Source organism: Sarcophilus harrisii, chromosome 4 (genome assembly GCF_902635505.1).
Source record: "Sarcophilus harrisii chromosome 4, mSarHar1.11, whole genome shotgun sequence".
Classification (NCBI taxonomy): Eukaryota; Metazoa; Chordata; class Mammalia; order Dasyuromorphia; family Dasyuridae; genus Sarcophilus; species Sarcophilus harrisii.
In genome coordinates, this window is record NC_045429.1 from 150,140,518 (window position 1) to 150,163,450 (window position 22,933).

Genomic DNA, 22,933 nt, shown 5'->3' on the forward strand with positions numbered 1-22,933 from the left:
CAGACCCAGTTTAGGGTAAGTATAAAAATAGGCAAGCTGGAAGAATTGGTAAGGGTTAATCTAGTCACTTTTGTTTTTCAACTGAAATGGGGCAAATACTAAGAAAAGAGCCTCCCTCCTAGGGAAGTATGAAGCATGCTTACTTAGGTTAACGGAGAAGCAAGGTTTGTTGGTAACTCAGAAGCAGATCACTGGGTTCTCAGATGCTCTGGAGTGCCTATCTCCCTGGATTTGTAAGAAGAAGAGTTTGGAGCTAGAGATGTGGAAGTTAGTGGGAGAATAACTAACTGAGACAATGGAATAAAATCATTTTAAGGAATCCCACAAGTTTTAAAACAAGGAAAGATTTTAACTTGGGTGGTCAAAACAGGAAGTATGAGGAGAAAAACAATCCGAGGTTTGGTACCCGTAGCCCTGGAGGGTACAGCTTGTGGGGTAGAGCTAAAGAAGTCTTTTTTAGTATTTTACTGCTTTATATAGCTTGCTACTGCTCTAGGAGGTTTGCAGGGCATGGCCAATTAGTCTAGAAAAGACTTAAGTATTTTAAGTATCATGGACTGTTGGGCAGGAAAGAAATTAAGTACCTTAAATACCTTGCTGATGAGCTTGCTTTAAACCTTCAAAGTTCATTTTCAATTCTGCTTACACCTGAGCATGCACCCTTAAGAGTATTCCCCATTTCTTGACCCTCCTTCCTCAACTCTGCCTTTATGGGTGGGAAGAGGAGGAGTGAGAGGGACAATAGACACCATCAAACAAAAGAAAAGGGGAGCCGCAGATAACCTTAGAGAACTTCTAAACTTAACTCTATATATTAAACATTTGATTTTTGATGGAGATTCACTGGCTTCAGCAGACAGGTTTCATAACGTGTCAGAAGGGCAATGTCCAGTGCAAGCAACTCCAATATCTTTAATTGCCAGGTGATATGGAGAGATCCAGAAAGTGGTGAATGGAAGGGACCTATAGATAAGTTAATTGCTTGGAGGAGAGGGTTTGCTTGTATATCAATAGAGGGAGAAGGAACCCAATGGGTGCCAACGAGCCATACCTGCCTTGTCCATCAGAGAGAGATGGAAAAGGAGAAGACCCTCAAAATGAGGGAGATTCAAGAAACAATCAGGTGGTTCCATCGCTGACTGTGCCCACCACTGAAAGAGCCTGGTAGTTAACCCTATGTATATGGCAACTAACTGATGAACATTGAAAATAATTCTCAATGAGACTGATGCAGGACTTCAAAACCTGCAGGAATCATTGAAATCTGTAACACATGAAATGATGGACAATAGATTGGCTTTGGACTATCTCTTGACTGCTGGAGGAAGTATATGTGTGGTTGTGAATTGATATTTTCTACGCTTTCCTTCTGGGATTCATGGAAATCTTTTATAGTATTTTGTTTTTTCATATTGCTTGTTGTATTACTACTTGCTTGTATGATATTACAACTTGCCTGTGTGATTCCTTCCATGGATTTAACCACTGATGTATACCTGCTTCAATTAAAACAAAAGAAAGAGCATAATGTAGAGGGTCACAGACAGTAGGGGAACTCTGGGTGAGTTATAAAGACCCTTCAGCCCAGAGGGCACCTGCTAACAATGTCTGGTTCGGCTCCTCGTCTCCCCTAAGGTCTCTTGCCCTTCCTGAGAAGTCAGGGGGAGGTAACAACCTGTGTTGAGATTGAAGCAGAGTGATACTAGGTGGCAAACTATGTACAATAGCAAGTTGTTTATGTGGTCCCACGTGCGCAATATATACTTGGTGCATGCCCAGTGTTATTTTGGTTACATAAGGGTATTAGGGCATATAAAAGGGAAAGAACTGGGAATAAATGGACTCCATTTTTCCACCATCCTCAGGAATCTAACCTCATCACTTCTCCACTAAGACAGTATATTTTAATCACCCCAAAATGGGGGCTCTAGAAAGCACACAACACCTTGGTATGGGGGCTCTAAAAAAGCCTGGTATGTTTTGTCATCCCAACTTGGGGTTCTAGAAAGCAGGACACAACAGGGAATCATCAGCATAAGGATGGTAATTGAATTTATGGGAGATGATAAGATCACCAAATGAGAAAATATATAGGCAGAAGAGAGCAGCCTAAGAAAGGTTTTTTTTTTTTTTTTTTTTTTTTTTTTTTTTTTAAATGAAAACAAAACAAAAAAGGCTAGGTTCTGGTTACATGGAGATAATTGGTGATTTTTATATAAGTTCAATTTTTTACAGCTTTTAAAAAATTTTAGTTTTTGTTCAATTTATTTTTGTAAGTGAAGATACTACTTGTCACAAGTTAGAAATTTACCTGACTTCCATTTTCATTGCATTTTCAGTCTTTTCACATTTAAGTGGATACTTTTGCAACATAGGTAGCATATTAGTATGATGGAATTTTAAATTGAGCTAGTAGAATCATTATAGAAGAATCAATGATCTTGGAAATCAGGGAGGCTTGGGTCAATTATACACTCATATGAATTAAATGTGTGTCCCTAATAGAGGACACACATTTTCTTAGAGTCTTAATTTCCTCATCTGTAAAAGATATAATAAAAATATTTTCTATTTTACAGAATGATGAGAATAGACCAGAATTCTGGGATCAGTAATACTTCTCATGCTGAGTTTAAATTTCACCTCAGACATTTAATAGCCTTGTGACCTTTGACTAGTCACTTAACTCTGTTTGCCTTACTTCCTCATTTGTAAAATGCACTGGAGAGGAGAATGGCAAACAACTCCAGTACCTTTACTAAGAAAATCCCAAACGGGGTCATGAAGAATCAGACACAAATGAAAAATGACTGAGCAAAATACTTAGCAGACACAGTGGCATGCATGTAGCCTCTGCTATTGAAGGATTCTGTGAATGGTGGATTACTTGGAATTTGGGATCTGAGTTACAGTAGGAGTAAAGCCAAGGATCTCTATACTAAGTCTGATACTAACATAGTGAGCTCCCAGGATTGGAGGGCCACTGATTGAGGGGCAAACTAGCATACATCAGAGAAATAGAGGTTAAAGATTCTATGCTGAATAATATTGAGAATGAGCTCATGAGTGGTTGCTATACTTAACAACCTAGATGATATAGGGAGATTTACTTCCACATAACTTTTTAAAAAATCATATTTTAAAACTAAAGCTAGTTAATTTGAAGCTTATCCCTTTTAAACTAGTTGGTTTCTCTATAGATGGCACTATTCCAGATGATTTTTGATCCAGTTATCAATCCTATATCCTTGTTGATCAAGACACCACTATTTAGTGTTTCATACGATCTCCAGATGCTAAATCATGAATGTACAACTTAGTTGTCCACAAAATATAGGAAGGGATTCATAGCCATTATATATATATATATATTTGGCTCTGCTCTAAAATAATTCTGTCTTCACTCTCAGAAACCCCTGAGGTCTGGGAGAGCTGAGTTTAAATCCCACTTCAGAAAAGTCATATAATCTCTTCAATTCCTCAGCCATTTTTCTAAAAATCTAAATTGCAGAGCAGTTGCAAATCTGTTGATAGAGGGAACTTTCTCATGGAAAGTACGCTCTATGAAAGAAATTACAGTTCAAGACACATACTGGTATACTTGTATGGGTCTTTGACAGCTGATAGAGGGTTATCTTCATCTCTGATGGTTCCTAGTTATTTTAAATTTCATTTTATATTCTTCAATTATCAAGCATTTTTTTCCCTTCCCAACATCTACCCCCCTTCAGAAAAATAAAACCTTTGTAAAAAATAAATATAGTTAAACAAAACAACTTTCCACATTGACTAAGACCACAATTACCACTGTCATAAAGTAGGTAATATTTTTCATTATCAGGGCATAACCTCTTAAATTTTATTTTTTTTCAATAAACAAAAATTTCTACTTCCCACCTTACCCCTACATTTTCCTCGCAACAAAGATGTATAGACCAGCCATGTTAAAAAAAAAAAGTTTAAATTTATATCGAGTCCATTACCTGTCAGGAGATCAGAAGCATGTTTCTTCATGAGTCCTCTGGTTATTGTATGGATCAGAGTTATTAAATTCCTTCAAAATTGTTTGTCTTTATAATGATGTTATATAAATTGTTCTCCAGGTTCTGCTCACTTCACTTTGCATCAGTTCATAACATGTCTTCCTGGGTTTCTATGAGAGTGTTCCCTTCTTAATTTCTCACAGAGCAATAGTATTCCATTCCAACACACACATATGATTCATTCAGTCATTTCTCAATTATTGGGGACCTCCTTAGTTTCCAAGGCTTTACCATCTCTAAAATATGTAAACTTTTGTATACATGGTTCTTTTCCCCTCTTTCTTTGATCTCAATCTTTTAATCTACTTAAGTCTCATAGTCTTCCCTAGTTAATTTTAGGATTCTGAAAAGAGCTTTCTTTCAAAGGTTCCTTACTCATCTTCTGGACTAGCCTGGGCTCAGGACATCACAGAATTTTGGAGACAAGATACTAATAAATACTAAATCTTAATATTTACTAAATTTGCTAAATACTAAAAATTAATATTTAATAAATTTGAGCCTTTAGGCTCAAATAGAAAATTCCCTTTTAAAGAATTTACTAACCTGGTCACTTCTGACCTTTCCAGTCTCCTTACATCTTACTCCCCTGTACATCTTTTATATTACATAAGTCTACCTCCCTTTCTGTTCCTCCAATAAGACATCTCCTATATCCTAGCTTTGGACTTTTTCACTGCTTATCTCCCTGCTTTGAAAGTTCTATCTCTCTACTCTCAGCCTCCTAACTTCTCTGATATTTTTAAAATCTCAGCTAAAATTCCATCTTTTTAAAGAAGGCCTTCTTTGAGTCTACATTCATTTTTATCCTATATGTAGCTTCTTTTCCTACAACTGTGTGCATGTTGTTTCTTATATCAGATTGTGAGTTCCTCCACAACAGTGACTATTTTTGGCCTTTCTTTTGTATTCCAAGTGCCTGATAAAGTATGAGCTTAATAAATACTCAATGACTGACTGAGCTTTTTCACTACTGCCCAAAATAGCACATCCTATTTTTAGATACCTCTAATTAGGAAGTGTTTTCCTTACAAAAAACCTAGATTTATTTATGTTTCATATTTCACCTGTTGCCCTTCAAACACCTGTAGACAGTTATGATGCTGTCCACCTTGAGCTTTCTACAAGGTAAACATCTGCCTTTATTTCATCCAGTTCTCCTTTGGTAAGAACTTAAGTCTCTTCACTGTTCTGGATGCCCTCTTCTGGATACTTTTCAGTTTATCAGTGTTCTTTTTAAAAGGATGGTACCCAATACTGGAAGGAAGGAAACAAGCATTTATTAAGTACTTGCTATGTGACAGGCAAAAATGAAACAGCCCCTGCTCTCAAGAAGCTTACAATTTTATTATAAGTGCATAGGAATGATGCTTATACACATGAGCAAAATATGTAATAATTTTATTCAAAGTAATTTTGTGGAAGGGCACTGGAAGCTGGGTGAGTTAAGGGTAGGTCTTATTTTTTTTTTATTTTTGAATGATATATATATATATATTTTAATAGCCTTTTATTTACAGGACATATGCATGGGTAACTTTACAGCATTAACAATTGCCAAACCTCTTGTTCCAATTTTTCACCTCTTACCCTCCCCCCCACCCCCTCCCCTAGATGGCAGGATGACCAGTAGATGTTAAATATATTAAAATATAAATTAGATACACAATAAGTATACATGACCAAAACGTTATTTTGCTGTACAAAAAGAATCAGACTCTGAAATATTGTACAATTAGCTTGTGAAGGAAATCAAAAATGCAGGTGTGCATAAATATAGGGATTGGGAATTCAATGTAATGGTTTTTAGTCATCTCCCAGAGTTCTTTTTCTGGGCATAGCTGGTTCAGTTCATTACTGCTCCTTTGGAAATGATTTGGTTGATCTCGTTGCTGAGGATGGCCTGGTCCATCAGAACTGGTCATCATATAGTATTGTTGTTGAAGTATATAATGATCTCCTGGTCCTGCTCATTTCACTCAGCATCAGTTCGTGTAAGTCTCTCCAGGCCTCTCTGAAATTATCCTGTTGGTCATTTCTTACAGAACAGTAATATTCCATAATATTCATATAAGGGGTAGGTCTTATAAAGGAGATGACATTTAAGTCGAGATCTGGTAATGTGGATTCTCTGAACGGGGGTGGGGTGGGGGGGGGCAGTGGATTACAAGAAAGGAGTGACTGGGAGCAATAACAGAAATAGAACACGTTTATATGGGGAATAGTGATGATTTTTACCCAAGTTATTTATTAACATTTTAAACAGCACAAGCCAAACACAGACTTCTGAAGCACTCCACAGTGTTAAAGTGATTTGAAATGATTTATTTATGACTATTCTAAGTCCAGATTTTCAAGTACTCCAGAACTGAATTTCTTCCTATGGCTAATCACCTATACTTCCTTAAAGAGATGGAAGGACATACTAATGACACCTTACAATTATATATTACTTCAAGGTTTGCAGAGCTCTTCCATCACAATAATCCTGTGAGACAAATAGTTCAAATAACAGAATCCCTTTTTAATGGATAAGAAAGCTAAGACTTTGAAAAGTTAAGTTTTGTAGCTTTGAAAACAAAGCTAGTAAGCTTTGGAAACAAGATAGGAACCTAGTTCTCCTAGTTTCAAGTTCATAGCTGCTTTCATGAAGCTGCCATCAACCAGAATAAGAATAATGAATACTATTAAGAGATTTCACTTTGCATCATGTTGTATAAAAACCATTCATTTATTGTTACTTTATCTCTAAATAAAGAACTATAGACATGCTTGAACAATCCATTTATTGAAAAGTTTGTTCTTTGAGCAATAGCTAAAATTGTCTAGCATTTATACCATTACAGCTTATTCACTTAATGGCTATTTAAAGTATTAAAGCTGTACTAACACTTCTGGAAGACAATATGTATGACATTTAAAAGTTTGTAAAGCATTATACATGTTATCTCATTTATCCTCTCAATAAACTTATGAGATAAGTTCTATTATCACCCCCAATTTACAGATAAGGAAATAGGCTGAGGTTAAGTGATTTGTCCAAGGTCATGCACAATTAATAAGTATTTGAAAGTGGGTATTTGAACTCAGATCTTTCTGATTCAAAATCCAGTACTTTCTCATTGTACCACCTATGAAGGAAAAGGTTAATCAAATTGCCAGTCAAAAGGAAGCTAAATTGAATTTATAAAATCTAGTCTCCAAAAGCAACTTTGCTTATACTACGGAATAAACAGATTAAAAATGGAAAAGATTAACTCAAAACAAAACACATTTTACATTAAAATACTTTATTGCAATACAGACATTCACAGGATTCAAAAATCAATACAAAGTAAATTAAGAAGAATGTTTACAAACAAGTTCACAATAATTGTGTAAAATGAGCTGTTAGTAAACAGCATCAACACAATTTTAATCTCTAATAATTCAATATAATTTTCTAAGGCTTGATAGACAGAGAAAACCTAACATTTTGGTCAGGTATATCTGATAAATAGCTAAAATTCACTGATTTTCATATAAAGGAGAAAAGTCCTCTACCAGTGCATTTTCTGAGACTGAGTAGTTTACCTTTTTTGAACATTAACTTGGGAAAAAAGGTTGACCCATTCCTGTTTATTATATAGCCTGCACAACTTTTTAAAAAAATTAAATAGCAAGTATTTCTAGACTCTACTATTTCCAACCCCACTGTTTATTTTCCAAACAAAAATTCCTTGGTATTAACATTAAAGTATACTGTATTTCACATATTATAAAAATAACTAAACTAATTGTTTAGTAGATTTGATACTAATAACTCAACTCTTAATAAGAGCAATTTTAAAAGGATATTAATGGTGAAAGGATACAAATGATATTTCCACTGTGTGTACAGTAAGCACACAGAAATGTCAACAACTGGTGCAGTTGGATGTTTTTTTTTTTCCAAATGAACACTTTTAACCAGCCAAATAGTCTATTATGAAATAATATTTTGATTAATAATTTTAATGGTAATTTCAGTAACAAATCATTGCACCATAAATACTTGATCTGTATGCAGTGTAGCTATGTGTTTCCCATTCAAGTGGACATCACTGGAATCTTGAAGAAGAGAATTACTTCTCTAGTTGCTGAGGAGTACTAAAAGCTTCATACACATTAGCAGCAAAGTCTTTCACTTGTTCCATCATCAATAGGTCCTAATAGAGATGACAATGAAGTGTTAAAATCTTACTCAATTTATTTATAGAGCTTAAGTTCTTAAGAAAATAAACTCACAAAATTTAAATGGATTTTTAGTAAACTGATTTTAAAATCACATCATAGGATTTTGAGCTGTCTGTAAAATTTGACTTCTTAAAACATATAAAATGATTTGAGAACAATGCTTTTTTGAAATTAAGTTATCAATACAAAGAAATGGGGCTTTCCCTTATTTCAATATATCTGCAGTTTTTAATGTTGATTTTTCCATGTCACTTTTTGCATCATAATAGTACAAAATATATTTCCTATCTTGTAATTTTTCTACATCTCTTTGATGTTGGATTAGCTGCTGTTATTCATAAGGCTTGATTTTTCAGTAAATGAATAAAGTTTTCTGAGTTAAAAAATCCCATAAAAATGATTCCATATTAACAAAGATTGTAAGTTATAAATACCAAACTTCTGAATTTATTTATAATAACTTATAATTACATTTTTAATAAATGATTTAGTATATTCATTTATAGAAATCACAACTGAAAAAAAACTTGGTTGCTTTGGATTTGGAATTCTTAACCGTTTTTGCGGGGGAGGTTAATCAGGGACTCCTTTTCAGAATGTTTTTATATGCATAAAATAAAATACACAAATCATAAAGGAAACAATTATGCTGAAATACAAGTATCAAAAACTTAAAAAAAATACACTAAGTTTATAGATTCAAAATAAAGGAGCCCTTTACAGGAATTTAATATAAATATAGGCAGTCAGGATTTTCCTTAAAAATGAACACTAATATTAATTTTGTTAGAGAGGGTATTGTGAGGAAAGACCTCTGAAAACAGTAAAAGTTACATATAAATTATTAATGATCTCTTCCAATGATGATATGAATTCCACTGACCATTATTATGATATTGAATTCAATCTGTATTCCAATAGGATGTTTTACGGAAACATAAGACTCATTCCCAAATTTCACAAGTTAGCTAGAATAATACCAACAGTTTACCTCTCAAGTGCTTTAAAGCTTTTCAAAAACATAAGAGAGAAATACAGTTCATATATATGAATCCAGTATTAACAACCCCAAGTTACTTGTACTCTCTTATTTTATGGTGTCAAGAAAATGTGCCTCTTACCTGAACAAAATGACTAGGGGTCTCACTGCAAACTGAATGGATCTGTCCATTTATTATTGGAATTATTTTAGCTAATGGCAGGCTGACACTGGAGAGACTGTGGAAAACCACAAGGAGAATTAGTTGATGTGGTCATCTTTCAAATCAGGCAAAAACAGAATATAATGTTCTCCTCATTAAAAACATTGTGCTAGGTGCTGGGAATATAAAAAAGTTATTATAGGTACATTATTTTCAAGAGATTCATAATGTCACTGGAGAAAAGGCATGGACATAAAAGAATGAACAAGGCAGCATACACTAAATTCCCAATTGATGGGTCAATAGACAATAGCTATTAAGTCCCTGCTCTAGGCAGGCTCTGGAGATACAAGAACAAAGAATGGCATATATTTTGAGTGCACAGGAGTTTATACCCTAAATGAGAGTGATAATATGTAAAAAATAGAAGTGATATAAAAATATACATTACTACTACTTAAATACAAATACAGACCAAATACAAATACAAAATTGGTTGGGAAAGAAGGCACTAGTAACTGAGGCCATTACGAAAGGTTTCATGTAGAAGATGGTACCTGAGCTGCATTTTAAAGGGAAAGTGGTAAAGACAGTGAATTTTAGGCATAGGGGAAAGCCAGTGCAAAGGCCAAAACATGGGAGAAAGAGAATTTGTAAGAAACATAGAGCAGGTTGGTTTTGTCAGATTTCAGAGTGCAAGAGGAAAAGGAATGTTTACCAATACTGCAACAAATTAAGGAAATACTATGCCTGCAGTAGTAGGATAAAATATACATTCAAAGAAAAGTATAATTTTAAAAAGCACAAAAGAAGAGAGAGGATATTAAAAAAAAAAAAAAAAAGAAGAAGAAGAAGCCTGTTCGGAACATCTGCATAATGTACAGAAGAACTTGGCTAAAACAAAATATAGGTTTGAATATGGGAGTAGTGTGTGATAAAGTAAAAGAGGGAGTTAGTAGGAGACTTGAGCACACATAAATAAGCTTGGAATCAGTTTATGAATTGGAACTTTACATATAATTACATTTTATCTGAATTTTCATAAAGGTAGTCAATTTGCATTTATGCAACAAAATCCCATAGTGAAATAGCATCATTATCATCATATTGAGGTTTGGATATTCTAAAATTATAAGTAACAAAAGAGTTTCATTCATACATTAGTTTTAAAAACTTTTCTGATGCTACATCTGATAATGAAAGATAAAAGATATTTCTCAGATAGCATTTATTCCTTTTGAATTCAATACTTATTTAGTGTCTACTATGTACAGATTGTTATTCTAGGTACTGGGGAGAATACAGAAGTGTAAAACAGTTCTTACTTTAAAGAATATAACAATGGCAAAACCCCCAGTTTTTCTGGAAAGAATACAACTAGATGATTTATAGGTAAATGAATGATATAAGTAAGCTCATTTAATTGTCATGGCTATAATGTGCAAGGCATTATGTGAGATATACAACATACAGAGATGTAAAACAATATAACCTTACCCTCAATGACTACAATCTAATGAAGACATGAGCCATCTATATATGTACAAAATCAGTAAAGTTTAAGGTAAAATATGATAAGGACAAAAAAATAGATCTATTCAAAGTACCTTAGGAAATTTTGAGGAAAGAGGAACAATGGAAAAAGTATTGGACTGGAAGTTTGAATCCTAGCTCTGCCAACTCACTACTTGTATGCTCCTGTGTTTATGTGCCTTTATTTAACCATTCTGTACTTTACTATATGAAAGGGGTGGACTAGATGATTTTTAAGGTCCTGTTCATTATTAACTTTATGATCTAAAATTCTGTAATCTGAGATATTGACTTTAAACAATCATTAATTTGTTGAAATAGATTTATAATGTCACCACCATCTTTACCTTACTATTGTCTTATAAGATCAAAGAATTTCTGAATTGTAAGAAATCTTAAAAATCTTTCCATTCAGTCTCTTACCCAATTCAGAAATCCCAATGGCACAAATTTCATTATGAATCTGGTCATAAGGAAAATATAATCAACAGCTTAGGTACTATAATAAAAGCACATTAATTAAAACTCCACTAAATTGGAAGTTATGATTTAACAGACTAATCTTCGTGTGTAGTTTTACATTACATTAAAGAAAAGGTCTGCTAAGTAAAATATGTAAATACAATTTTGGGGAAAATATTTAAAGTATTTAAGTTGTTTTGAAACACCATTAGAAATATTTCAAAAGCATTTTTACAACAAAATAATTACCAACTTAATTACATAATCACTCAGCAGTAGAGTAATAAGGGACTTCAGGGGCAATATAGGCTAATCTCACCATAAATAGGAACCATATCTATATTATCCTTCACATGTGGCTATTCATTAAAATACATCTCCCTAAGGAACTGTATTAGCCCACCTTTTATTAACCTAGTTTTATAAGTATATATTATATATATATATATCTTTTAAAATATCCAATTCAGAGAACTTTTCTTACATTTAATTGTAACTGATGAGTTTTTTTTTTTTTAAAGACAACTATGCTTTGAATTATATCAACACTGAGTCAATGATATTTACAATAGTTTCTATAGCATGGTACACACAAAAAATATATTATTAAAGATTTAAAATATTTCTTAGGATATCTTTAGTATTAGAGGGAGGATTCAAACACAAGACTCCAGAGTATTTTTTCCTCTGAACCATATGCTTCTCAAAGAGATCATTGAAAAGTAACTTATAGAAAGATAGCTCACTTTACTTCCTAACCATTTATTATGTTACAGAAAAACTTCTTTGGGGAAAATACTAATATCCTTAATCCATATAGAAATTTTTGCAAAAGAACTCTGGAATTTGGCTTAGCAGAATTCAATTCTGATGGAATACTTCTCCAATTTTATATATGAAGGTATTTAGTATATCCTTAATACCTTAAGATGGAATAAAACTTTTACATAACAAATTTATGTTCGAAGCATTTATCGTACGGTGATTATTAAACTCTTTTTTAAAATATATGATCTTACCTATTCATGGAATCACTGTGATTTAGATCTTGTTCAGTAGGTCTAAAAAACTCAGCCATATTGTCCAGAAGTCGACTGAAACCTCTGTCTAAGCAGGTATTCAAAACTGTACTAAAGTCTGGACTGTAAAATTAAAAAAAGGCAATATTTATTTATTTTATAGAAGAAAATTTTAAAAATTGGCCCCAAGAGGGTCATAATCAATAGTTAACATTAACAATTTCAAATTTATAGTGACTTCAGTTAAAACTGCATATTAATACCCATAGAAATCAATGTTATTTTAATAAACGCAAAATGAAAAAAAATTATGTATTAGGCACAGAAAAGAAACTTGCATATCTTTCTTTATGCTATATACTGATTTACAGAATTTAGTTTGACATCACAGTGTCAATGTTGTTTACCTCAGAAAATTCTTCTGCTTTATTAGATTCATTGTTAGATTAATGGTGAATAAAGACGTTTATATTACATAAACTGTAACTAGTAATGGTATTAAAATCTCAAGAAAAACAATGGTGAAATAGGCTATTATAAACAGTAAAAGATGCCTACTTAATTTGCTTTTATTTCTGATATCTCCATTTAAAAGAGAGAGAAATAAATTGAAACTAGAAAGATTTAAAAAAGCAGAATAATTTTTAAAAATGATAATTGGGACCTAGGGACAATGGTTAATGAAGTGGGTTTAAGTCTGGTAGTTAACTCTCTATTGTGGCATCATCATTCAACTTATCTCTCACATATGGAAACTGTGTTTTATCTGACTCTTCTTTCTCTAACCACCTTTTCACAGCCAATCAATTACCAAGTCCTGTCTTCTATCTTTGCTTTCATAATCTTAGATATCTTTGCTTTATGATCTTTAAGATTATAATTTTAGAAAGCACAGTGCATATAGTTTAGTTACAGAAAAGAGTACATGGAATACAGAAGGATTGCAAGACAAAGCCTTTGAATGCTAGGTGAAAGAGTATGAACTTTATTCAATTGACAGTAAAGAGATACTGGAAAAGTCTGAGTAGAAATAAATAATGACTAAATCGATATGTAAGGAGTTGAATTTGGTTGTGAAAAAAATGACAGATTGGACAGATGAGCAAATGAAAGCAGGATGATCTTTTGGGTGGCTGTTCAGATTTTTAAGAGTCAAGAAGACTTAGGTTTGGATTCCATCTCAAATACTAGCTATATAACCCTGAGCAAATTATTTAAGCTTCTTCAATTTTAGTTTCTATGTACAAAAAGGGATAATAATATAGACTGAATTCATCTCACAAAATTTCTATGAAGATAAAATGAGCTATTTAGTCAGACATGTAACTGCACAGGCTCCATAAGGCTCACAACACTCCTAAATGTGATCTAAATTAGATTAAGATATAATCGGGAAATATTTAACAAAACAAAGAAATACATAATAGAATAAAGATAATGTTAATATGTTAATAAAAGGAGGCCCTTAAACATCTTTATATATGGTTTAAAGGCCCTATTTCCATTTGAATTTAATAGATCAGACCTAAGTACTATATATAAATGTCAGTAGAGATAATTATTATTTTGCTAAATATGGAGATATTTATAATAAATGAAATCAGAAGATAAGAAGATTATGTGAGGGAAGAGCTTATAGATTGCCCAAGACAGGTAGAAAAAGAAGTTGGCCTTTTATACTAAGTAATACCACTAGTGGTGTATCCTAAAGAGATAAGAAACAAAAAAGGAAAAGGACCTATATGTACAGAAATATTTATAACAGGTCTTTCAGTAGTGGCAAAGAATCAGAAATTCAGGGGATGCCCAACACCTGAGAAATTGCTGACCAAGTTATGGCACATGATTTTGATGGAATATTATTGTGCTACCATAAGAAATGATGAGCAGGATGATCTCAGAGAAACTTGAAAAGACTTACATGAATACAAAGTGAACAGTGTACAGAATAGAACAGTATACAAGTAACAATACTTTATGATTATCAGGGGTGAATGACTTAGCTATTCTCAGCCATATAATGATCCAAGACAATTTTGAAGAACTTATGATGAAAAATACTATCCATCTCCAAAGAAATAATTGATGAAATCTGAATGCAGACTGATGCATACTTTTTGTTTAAATTTTCTTGGATTTAAAAAAATTTTAATCTGTGTTTTCTTTCACAATACAACTAATATGGAAATATGTTTTGCATGAATGCACATATATAACTCATAACAAATTTTTTGCTTTCTCAATGGGTCAGGAGGATAAGGAGACAGGGAGAGAGAATTTGGAACTCAAAATTTTAAAAAGTATTAAAAACTGTTTTTACATGTAACTGGGGAAACATATATACACATACACACATACATATATATGCATGTATGTATATATAACAAAAAACTGGCACAGTTGTTTATTATGTGTCCAAAGGCAATAAAAATGATCATTTCATGGAATTCTTGATCACTTCAAACTGCAGGGTTGATGATGAATGCAGCTTAAGTTTAATATCCACTGCAAAGAATACAGAAATCATGAACTTGGCATAAACTTTCAAAACAAGCCAGTACAAAACTGTTGCTTAGTAACTTCAGTGCAAAGGTGGGAACAGATCAAAGAATTATACAGACTACTCAGAAACCTCACATTTCTCTATTATGAATGTTTTCTTAAAGAAGAGTCAGAAGCTTCTAGATATGACAAGCAATGGACAGACAACATTACAAAAAGTAAATCTGATCATATACATCTTATGAGACAGGGAATAACTAGTTACTTATGTGGGAGTCAGAATTAACTGTTGGTGTATAACCATATCAGCCACAAGTTAAAACAAAGATCAAAATAAAAATCACATTTGAAAAAAAGACAAAATATAAGATGACACTGACAACTACAATAGCTTCAATCGATTTAAATGAGCCATCAATAAATAGATTTTAAAAAGAGATAGAAAAGTCCAACATTTTGAATTTGATTATCACCATTTCTTGTTCAAGTTTAATTTATGAAGTCTGAAAATTGTCTCAACTGGATCTCCCATGTTCAGAAGATAGATATGGCACCCAAGGCTGATTTAGAATATAAATGAATATGTAAAATACCATGGAGTAGTACAGAGGAAGGATACTAATATCACAAAATATTAATACTCATACTATCATAGAGCTCATAGAACATTGAAAAACAATGAAAGGAAAAGCAAAAGTCTCTAAAAAGTACCAAGTGATGGACATTCCAAGGACATTATCAGATTTTGGACATATATAGATACACACATACATATATATGTACATACATCCTCACAATCACATTAAGGAGATAGGCTTTTTGGGTGGGCTATTTGTGTTCTTTGCTCTTTAGCATGGAGCTCTGGAAGTCTCTTTCTGCCTTGTTCCTTATACTTCCTTATATATGTTTTACTTGTTCTTTGGACCAAGGTTCAGAAATTCTTTTGCTTTTTCTGCCTTTGCAGGGGCTTCACTACATATTAACAAGAAGAGTCTAATGGGGTCCTGAGAAAGGTATGAATCCTTTATTTCCTCTTTCCTAAGATATTTTCACTGTTTATATTTTAATTCTCAAAGTCTACTTTTATGTATGTCTTCTCTTCTCAATAACCTTGGCCTTGGGTATTCTCAGGCAGGTATGTAAAACTCATTATGAGAAATCAAAGTTAAATTCAAAATGCAAAATAATCAATTGAATGAACTAATTATGTATATGAGTAATTATTTATGTTCTTGTTTCTGTGCCAAAGTTTTCCCAATATGATCAAAATATGTAATCTTTTAACATCCTTATGATACAATTTTTGTTTTCCATTTTTATTTTCAGTTCCAAATTCTTCCCTTCCTTCCCCTTTGAGAAGGCAAGAAAAACAAATCTCATTGCAAACATGTTTAGTCATATGGAAGAAATACTCATACTAGCTATATAAAAAAGAAAGGAAAGAAGAACATATGCTTCAATTTGTACTTATCCTGAGTTCTTTGAAATCAGGGTTAATAACTGGGTTGCTTAGAACCTTTAATTCTTTCAGAGTTCAGTGACTTTATGATATTGTTGCTGTTGTATAAATTGTTTTGATTCTGCTCATTTTATTCTGTATCAGTTCATAGTATCTTTCCAGATTTTTCTGAAATCATCTGCTTTCATAATTTCTTATATATATGAGTTTTCAATCCCAATTATAATTTGTTCAGCCATTCCCCCATTGATGAACATTCTCTGTTTCTAATTCTTTGCGATTACAAAGAGAGCTGCTACAAATATTTTTGTATATATGTATTCTTTTCTTCTTTGATCTCTTTAGAATGTAATTCTAGTAGTGAAATGTATAGGACAAAAGGTATGGATTAATAGTTTAAAAGCTTTTTAGGCATAGTTCTGAATGGTTGAACTTGTTCACAACTTCATAAATAGTGTTTAGAAAACAATCTCTGTAACATTTGTCATTTTCCTTTTTTTTTCCCCCAACTTCGTCAATCTTATGGGTATGAGGTAGAATGTCAGAGTTGCTTTAGTATGCATTTCTCTAATTATTAGAGATTTAAAATATTTTTTCATATGGCTATTACTGATATCTTGATCTCCTCTTCTAAAAACTGCCAAGTCATATCCTTTGACCATTTATCAATTGGGGAATGACTCTTATTCTTAGAAATTTGACACAAGTCCCTATATATCTTAGAAATGAAATCTCTGTCAGAGAAACCTACTGCAAATATTTTTCCCAATTTCCTGCTTTTCTTCTAATTTTAGTTTCATTGGTTTGGTTTGAGCAACCCTTTTTTAATTTTATGTAATTCAAAGTTTCCATTTTACTTGTTGCAGAGCATTCTATTAATTTGATGATGGACTCTTCTCCAAAGATTTCACTGATAATTTCTTTCACATTCCTCTTGCTTATAATGTACAAGTCATGTGCCCTTTTGGAGTTTATCTTGGTATAAGATGCAAGATATTGATTTAAAACTAGTTTCTGCCAGGCTATTTTACAGTTATTCCAATTTTTTTGGTTAAATACTAAATTTCTGGGCCAATAAGCTAGGATTTTGGGGCTTATCAAATACTAGTTTATTGTAAAGGCTTACTTCTGCCTAATCTTTTCCACTGACCATCCTTCATTTCTTATTAAGTGTCAAGTTATTTTGACACTTAAAGAGATTTGTAGTCTAGTTTGAAATTAGGTACTGATAGGCCATTTTTTATATTTTCCAAAAACTGATTTCCCTGACATTTTTGACATTTTATCCCTTCAGTTAATTTTGTTTCCATTTATGCTACATCTATAAAGTAGTCCTTTGATAGTTTGATTAGCACGGCATTGAATAAATAAATTAATCTAAGCAGTATTGTCAGTTTCATTATGCTGGCTAAGTGTATCCATATGTAATTATTAAACTTCTAATTTTGTACATCTGCCTTTATGTAAAGAATGTTTTATGAGTATGTTAATAAAATTTTATGTATGTCTTTGCAAGTAGACCTCCAAGTATTTTATACTGTCTATGATTATTTTAAATAGAATCTCTCTATATTTTACTGCTATATTTTATTGATAATATAGAGAAAAGTGGAAGATTTCTGTGGATATCATTTGTATCCTGCAAGTTTGTTGAAATTGTTTCAGTTAAGTTATCTAGTTGATGTTCTCTAAATAAACGATCACATTAGCTATAAAAAGTGCTAGTTTTATTTTCTTTTTGCTTATGTTTAATCCTTTAGTTTCTTTTTCTCATTGCTATGATTAGCATTTCTAATATATTATTGAATAGTAAATGGTAATGGATATCCTTGATTTACCCCTGCTCATACTGGACAAGCTGCTAGAGTGTTTTTATTACAGATAATGCTATTGATTTTAAATATACTTATTAAAGGAAAGCTTCATTTATTCCTATGCTTTATTGTGTTTTCAACAAGAATTATTTGATTTTATCAAAAGCTTTTTTTCCCTCTAAAATAATGAGTGTTGTACATTTTAAAAATTCTTTTTATTAATATGGGCAATTAGGCTTACAATTTTCCTAATATTGCACTAGATTTGCATTCTTGGTATAAATCCAGTCTAGTTATAGTATATAATTTTTGTGACATATTGCAACAATGTTTATGAGAGAAACTGGTCTAAAGTTTCCTTTCTTTCTTTCTTCCCCTTCTGTTTTGACTCTCCCTAGTTTAGATATCAAGATCATATTTATGTCAAAGAAAGAAGATAGGAAGTCTTCTTTGGCTATTTTTCAAATAGTTTACATAATAATATAATTAATTGTTCTTTAAATGTTTCATTTTAAATGTTTATTATCAATGTGCTGAAAGAAAACAAGCTTATAACTTTAGATGACTTTAATGAAAGAGTAGCTACAGACTACCAGACATGGCAGGGAGTTCTTGGGAGGAAGAGATTTGGAAAAAAAGCAATGGGTACTTATTACTGAAGACTTCTAAATTTCATGAACTCATTAACAACAACTGTCTTCTGTTTCCCTAAACACAACAAAATTTCACAAATGCACCTTTGTAGCAAATGCTAGCATTTAATAGACCATATCATTATAAGAAGAAGAGACAAAGTAGAAGAGTGATAAAGGCTATATATGACAGGATCCTGGACTGATCACAGACATCCTCTCTAAGCTAAATATTTGCATTCAACAAAAGTGGTGGCCCGTACCAGAAGACTTAATGCCAACAGATTACAGTGCTTGCTTACTTGGAGGGAAAGCTGATCCAATACAAGGCTGACAATAATGGAACAGAAAAGGCAGCTTTCAGAGATGTGGTATACAGCACTACATTTATTTATTTGGGTCAGAACACTCATAAAACATTAAGACTAATTTGATAAAAATGACGGGAAAATTAAGAAACTGCTTAAATAAAAAATGAGATCTACATTGGATTTGCCAGCAGGATAGTTCATCTATCTTTAAGAAAGCAGAATTTAACTCCATCAAAGGTAAAGGGGAAGTAAAGTTAAGAGAGGTATAGAATTTTTGGCTCAGTAAAAAAGGCAGAGGAAATTCAATTTCACACTGACAATAACAATTCAAAGAGTTTTTATGATGCCCTGAAGGTTATTTATTAAGCCTAAGACCTATCATGCCTTTCAGCTAGTCAGTGCTAATAAAGCCTCATTGATCAGTGATAAGGATATGATCCTGAAGAGATGAATTGAATACTTCCATAGTGTTTTGAACAGTGTTATCAAACAATATTAAGGCCATTGACTGTTTACTCCAGGCTGAAGTCAATCACTCTCTAGCCAAATTTCCAATTGAAGAAGAGGCTTAACATGTCATTAGGTTCTTCTCATTTGGCAAAGTGCCTCATGCTGATTCTATTTAGCTGAGATGTATAAGGTAGGGAACCACTGCTCATACAAAGCTGACTGAATTTGAGTTATATGGCAAGAGGAGGTTATCCCCTTGGAGATAGAGGATGCCTCCATTGTCCATTTTCTATAATGGTAAAGTAAATATATTATCCTGTGATAATCACAGATCTATCACTTTGTCATTGTTGGCAAGATTCTAGCCAAAGTCCTCCTTAGTAGGCTGATTCTTTGCTTCAGAAAGAGTCAAGGAATAACTATTTATTGTCTGACAACCCCAGAAGAAATGCCAGAAGGAGAATGGAAATCTGTATACAATGTTCTTTGATATAACCAAGGCCTCTGATAATGTCAGTTATGAGAGCTTCTGAAAAAATATGGCAAAATTTTGTTGCCCAAAGTTGTATATTAATTCCATAATGGCATGCTTGAATAGGTTCTGGATAATGAACAATTCTGTCATGCTTTCCCAGCCACCAATGGAATGAAGCAGTGCTGTGTTCTTGCTCCCATGCTTTTTAGTATAATGTTTTCAGTGATGTTCTTGGATGCCTTCAATGAAGATGAAAACAGCATCAAGATTAGTTATCAGAGATGGTAAATTATTTACCTTGAAAGGGCTACAATCAATGACTTAAGTAGAAGGAGAGTTGGTGCAAGATTTTTTTTTTTTTGTTCACACTTTTTTGTGTGTGTGCACTTAATGCAGACTCTGAAGCTGACATAAAAAAATATGGATTGATTCTCGATTGTTTTTGCAAATTTTGAGCTTGTTTTTTGTGATAACAATTAACACCAAGAAAACAAAGATTTTCTATCAGCTAGTACTACACTAGTCATACATGGAAGCACTGGTTACAGCAAATGGAGAAATTCTGAATATTGTGAAGTTATTGGATAAGTTCACTTACCTTAACCTTATCTTTTTAAAGGATATACACACAGATGATGATATACACACAGCATAAGTTCTTTCTCAAGTTAAACTTTCATGTATCTAAACACTACTGCAGAGAACACAACTCTGATGGGATAGCTATGCTGTTCAGATTCCAAACTCAATTTGCTTAAAAAATTATTTTATAAAGAACTCAATACAAAGCAAGTACTTACATGGAGGTCAGAAGAAATGATACAATTTTGGTATTGATTGGGTGATGTGGGAGAAACTGGACCTACTAAAACAATATGCTCACCTTCAAAGAAGGCACCGTGCTCTATGAATGAAGCAGAACTGAAGTAGCTCAAAAGAAACATGAGATAAGCAAATTTAGAAGCATCTCTCCTCAGTGTCCATGTAGCCTATTTGTGCTGTAGTGCCTTCCCAATTTGTATTGGTCTGATCAGCCACAGTCAGACATACTGTAACTTAATTCCAATACAGTGATTTCATTTTGGTGGTTTTTCAGAATTGAAGGACAACTATGAAATGCTTATAAATTCATCCAGTCCTGGGTTTTGTTTCTGGGGATAGGAGGGGAAGGTAGGAAGATGTTCATTTGTGGCTTGTTTAATTCTTTGTCTAATATAGGTTAAGCATTTTATTACCTGTTCTGCTAATATGGGTAATTTATATTTTTCCAAATATTCATCAATTTCATTTAGATTGCCAGTTTTATTGATATTCAGTTGGGCAAAATTGTTCCTAATAAGTGCTTTTTTATTTTTTTTTTCTTCACTGGTAATAAATTCTTTTTTCATTTATAATACTGGTAATTTCTTTTTTTAAAATTTAATTTTTTATTTTTTTCTAAACTACATGTAGACTAAATTTTTAACATTTGTTTTTCTAAATTTTGAGTTTCAAATTTTCTCCACTCCTTGAAGAGTGTATATGTATGTGTATATATATATGCAATTATGCGAAACATTTTCATTTTAAAGAACATTGTTTCATTCTGCCATTCTGGTCTGTTTTATAGGTGAATTTATCACATTCACAGTTATTACTGCTTATTGTATATTTCCTTCCATGCTATTTTCTTTTTCTTATCTTTCTCTTTTTTACCCAGTCTCTTCAAGGGCCTATTTTGTTCCTGATCACTGTCTCCCTACCTTTCTTCTTATTCTATCCTTCTACTTCCTGTTAGCCATTTCCCTATTCGATTGTTAGGGTATAATTCTGTACTCAACTATGTATGTAGGTAGATATATATAGTCTTCCCCCTTTTAAGTAGTTCAGATGTGAGATTCAAGTGTTATCTGCTCCCGCCACTGCTCCTTCTATTATATAAACTTAGCCTTGAGTACCTCATTTTATAAGATAATTCCCCCCCCCCATTTTTCCTTGCTTCGGCTCCCCAATTTTATTGAGATTATCTAGGCATAATAGATTTACACTGAGATTCTCTGGTCTATATTTCCTCTAAAGCTTCTGTTGTTGACAATGTTCTAAAGAGTAACATGCATCATCTCCCCATTTAAGAATGTAAATAATTTAACCTTGTTCGATTCCTTATGATTCCTCATTCATGATTATCTTTTTTCTATACTTCTCCTGTATAGTGTTTGAGTTATTTCTTCTCAACTCTGGTCTTTTCGTGGAGAATACTTCAAAGTCCATTATTTCATTAAAGATCCATTTTCCCCTCAGTAAGATAATACCAAATTTTTCTGAGTTGGTTCTTCTTGATTGTTAAATCTAAATCTTTTGACTTTTGGAATATCATATTCTAAGCTCTCTAACCTATATAGTAGTGGCAACTAAATCTTATGTGATCTTGACTTATGTTTGACTTGAATTCTTTCTGGCTGTTTGCAGTATTTTCTTATCTTAATCTGGGAGCTATGCCTTTTGGCTATATTATTGAGTCTCATTTTGGGAGTTCTTTGGATGATCAGTGAATTCTTTTAATTTCTACCTAGACCTATGGTTCTAAGATATCTGGACAGTGTTCATTTATGGTTTTTTAAAATGCAATATTTATGCTCTTTTTATTCATAGCTTTCAGTTAGTTCAGTGTTTCTTAAAATATGTCTCCTTGATCTGTTTTCCAAGTGGAAAGTTGTTTTTCCTATGAGATATTTCACATTTTCCCCCTACTTTTTGGTCTTTGACTTTGTTTTGTCAGTTATTATATCTCATGAACTCATTAGCTTCAATTTGGCCAATTACAGTTTTCTTCTTCTTATTATTATTATTATTATAACTTTTTATTGACAGAACCCATGCCAGGGTAATTTTTTACA

At 32.5% G+C, this 22,933-nt stretch overlaps 1 protein-coding gene across 1 annotated transcript in view; it reads right to left on the reverse strand.

The window, feature by feature from the left end:
- Positions 1–7,316: 7,316 nt before the first annotated feature.
- Positions 7,317–22,933, reverse strand: part of PEX3 (peroxisomal biogenesis factor 3) — a 58,280-nt gene continuing 42,663 nt past the window's right edge. Inside the window, exons 10-12 of the mRNA XM_031937685.1 lie at positions 12,415–12,537; positions 9,380–9,476; positions 7,317–8,230 (exon numbers count right to left, since the gene is read on the reverse strand). Of these exons, the coding sequence (XP_031793545.1) occupies positions 8,147–8,230; positions 9,380–9,476; positions 12,415–12,537 (304 nt within the window). The 3' untranslated portion in view covers positions 7,317–8,146. The remainder of the gene's footprint in view (positions 8,231–9,379; positions 9,477–12,414; positions 12,538–22,933) is intronic.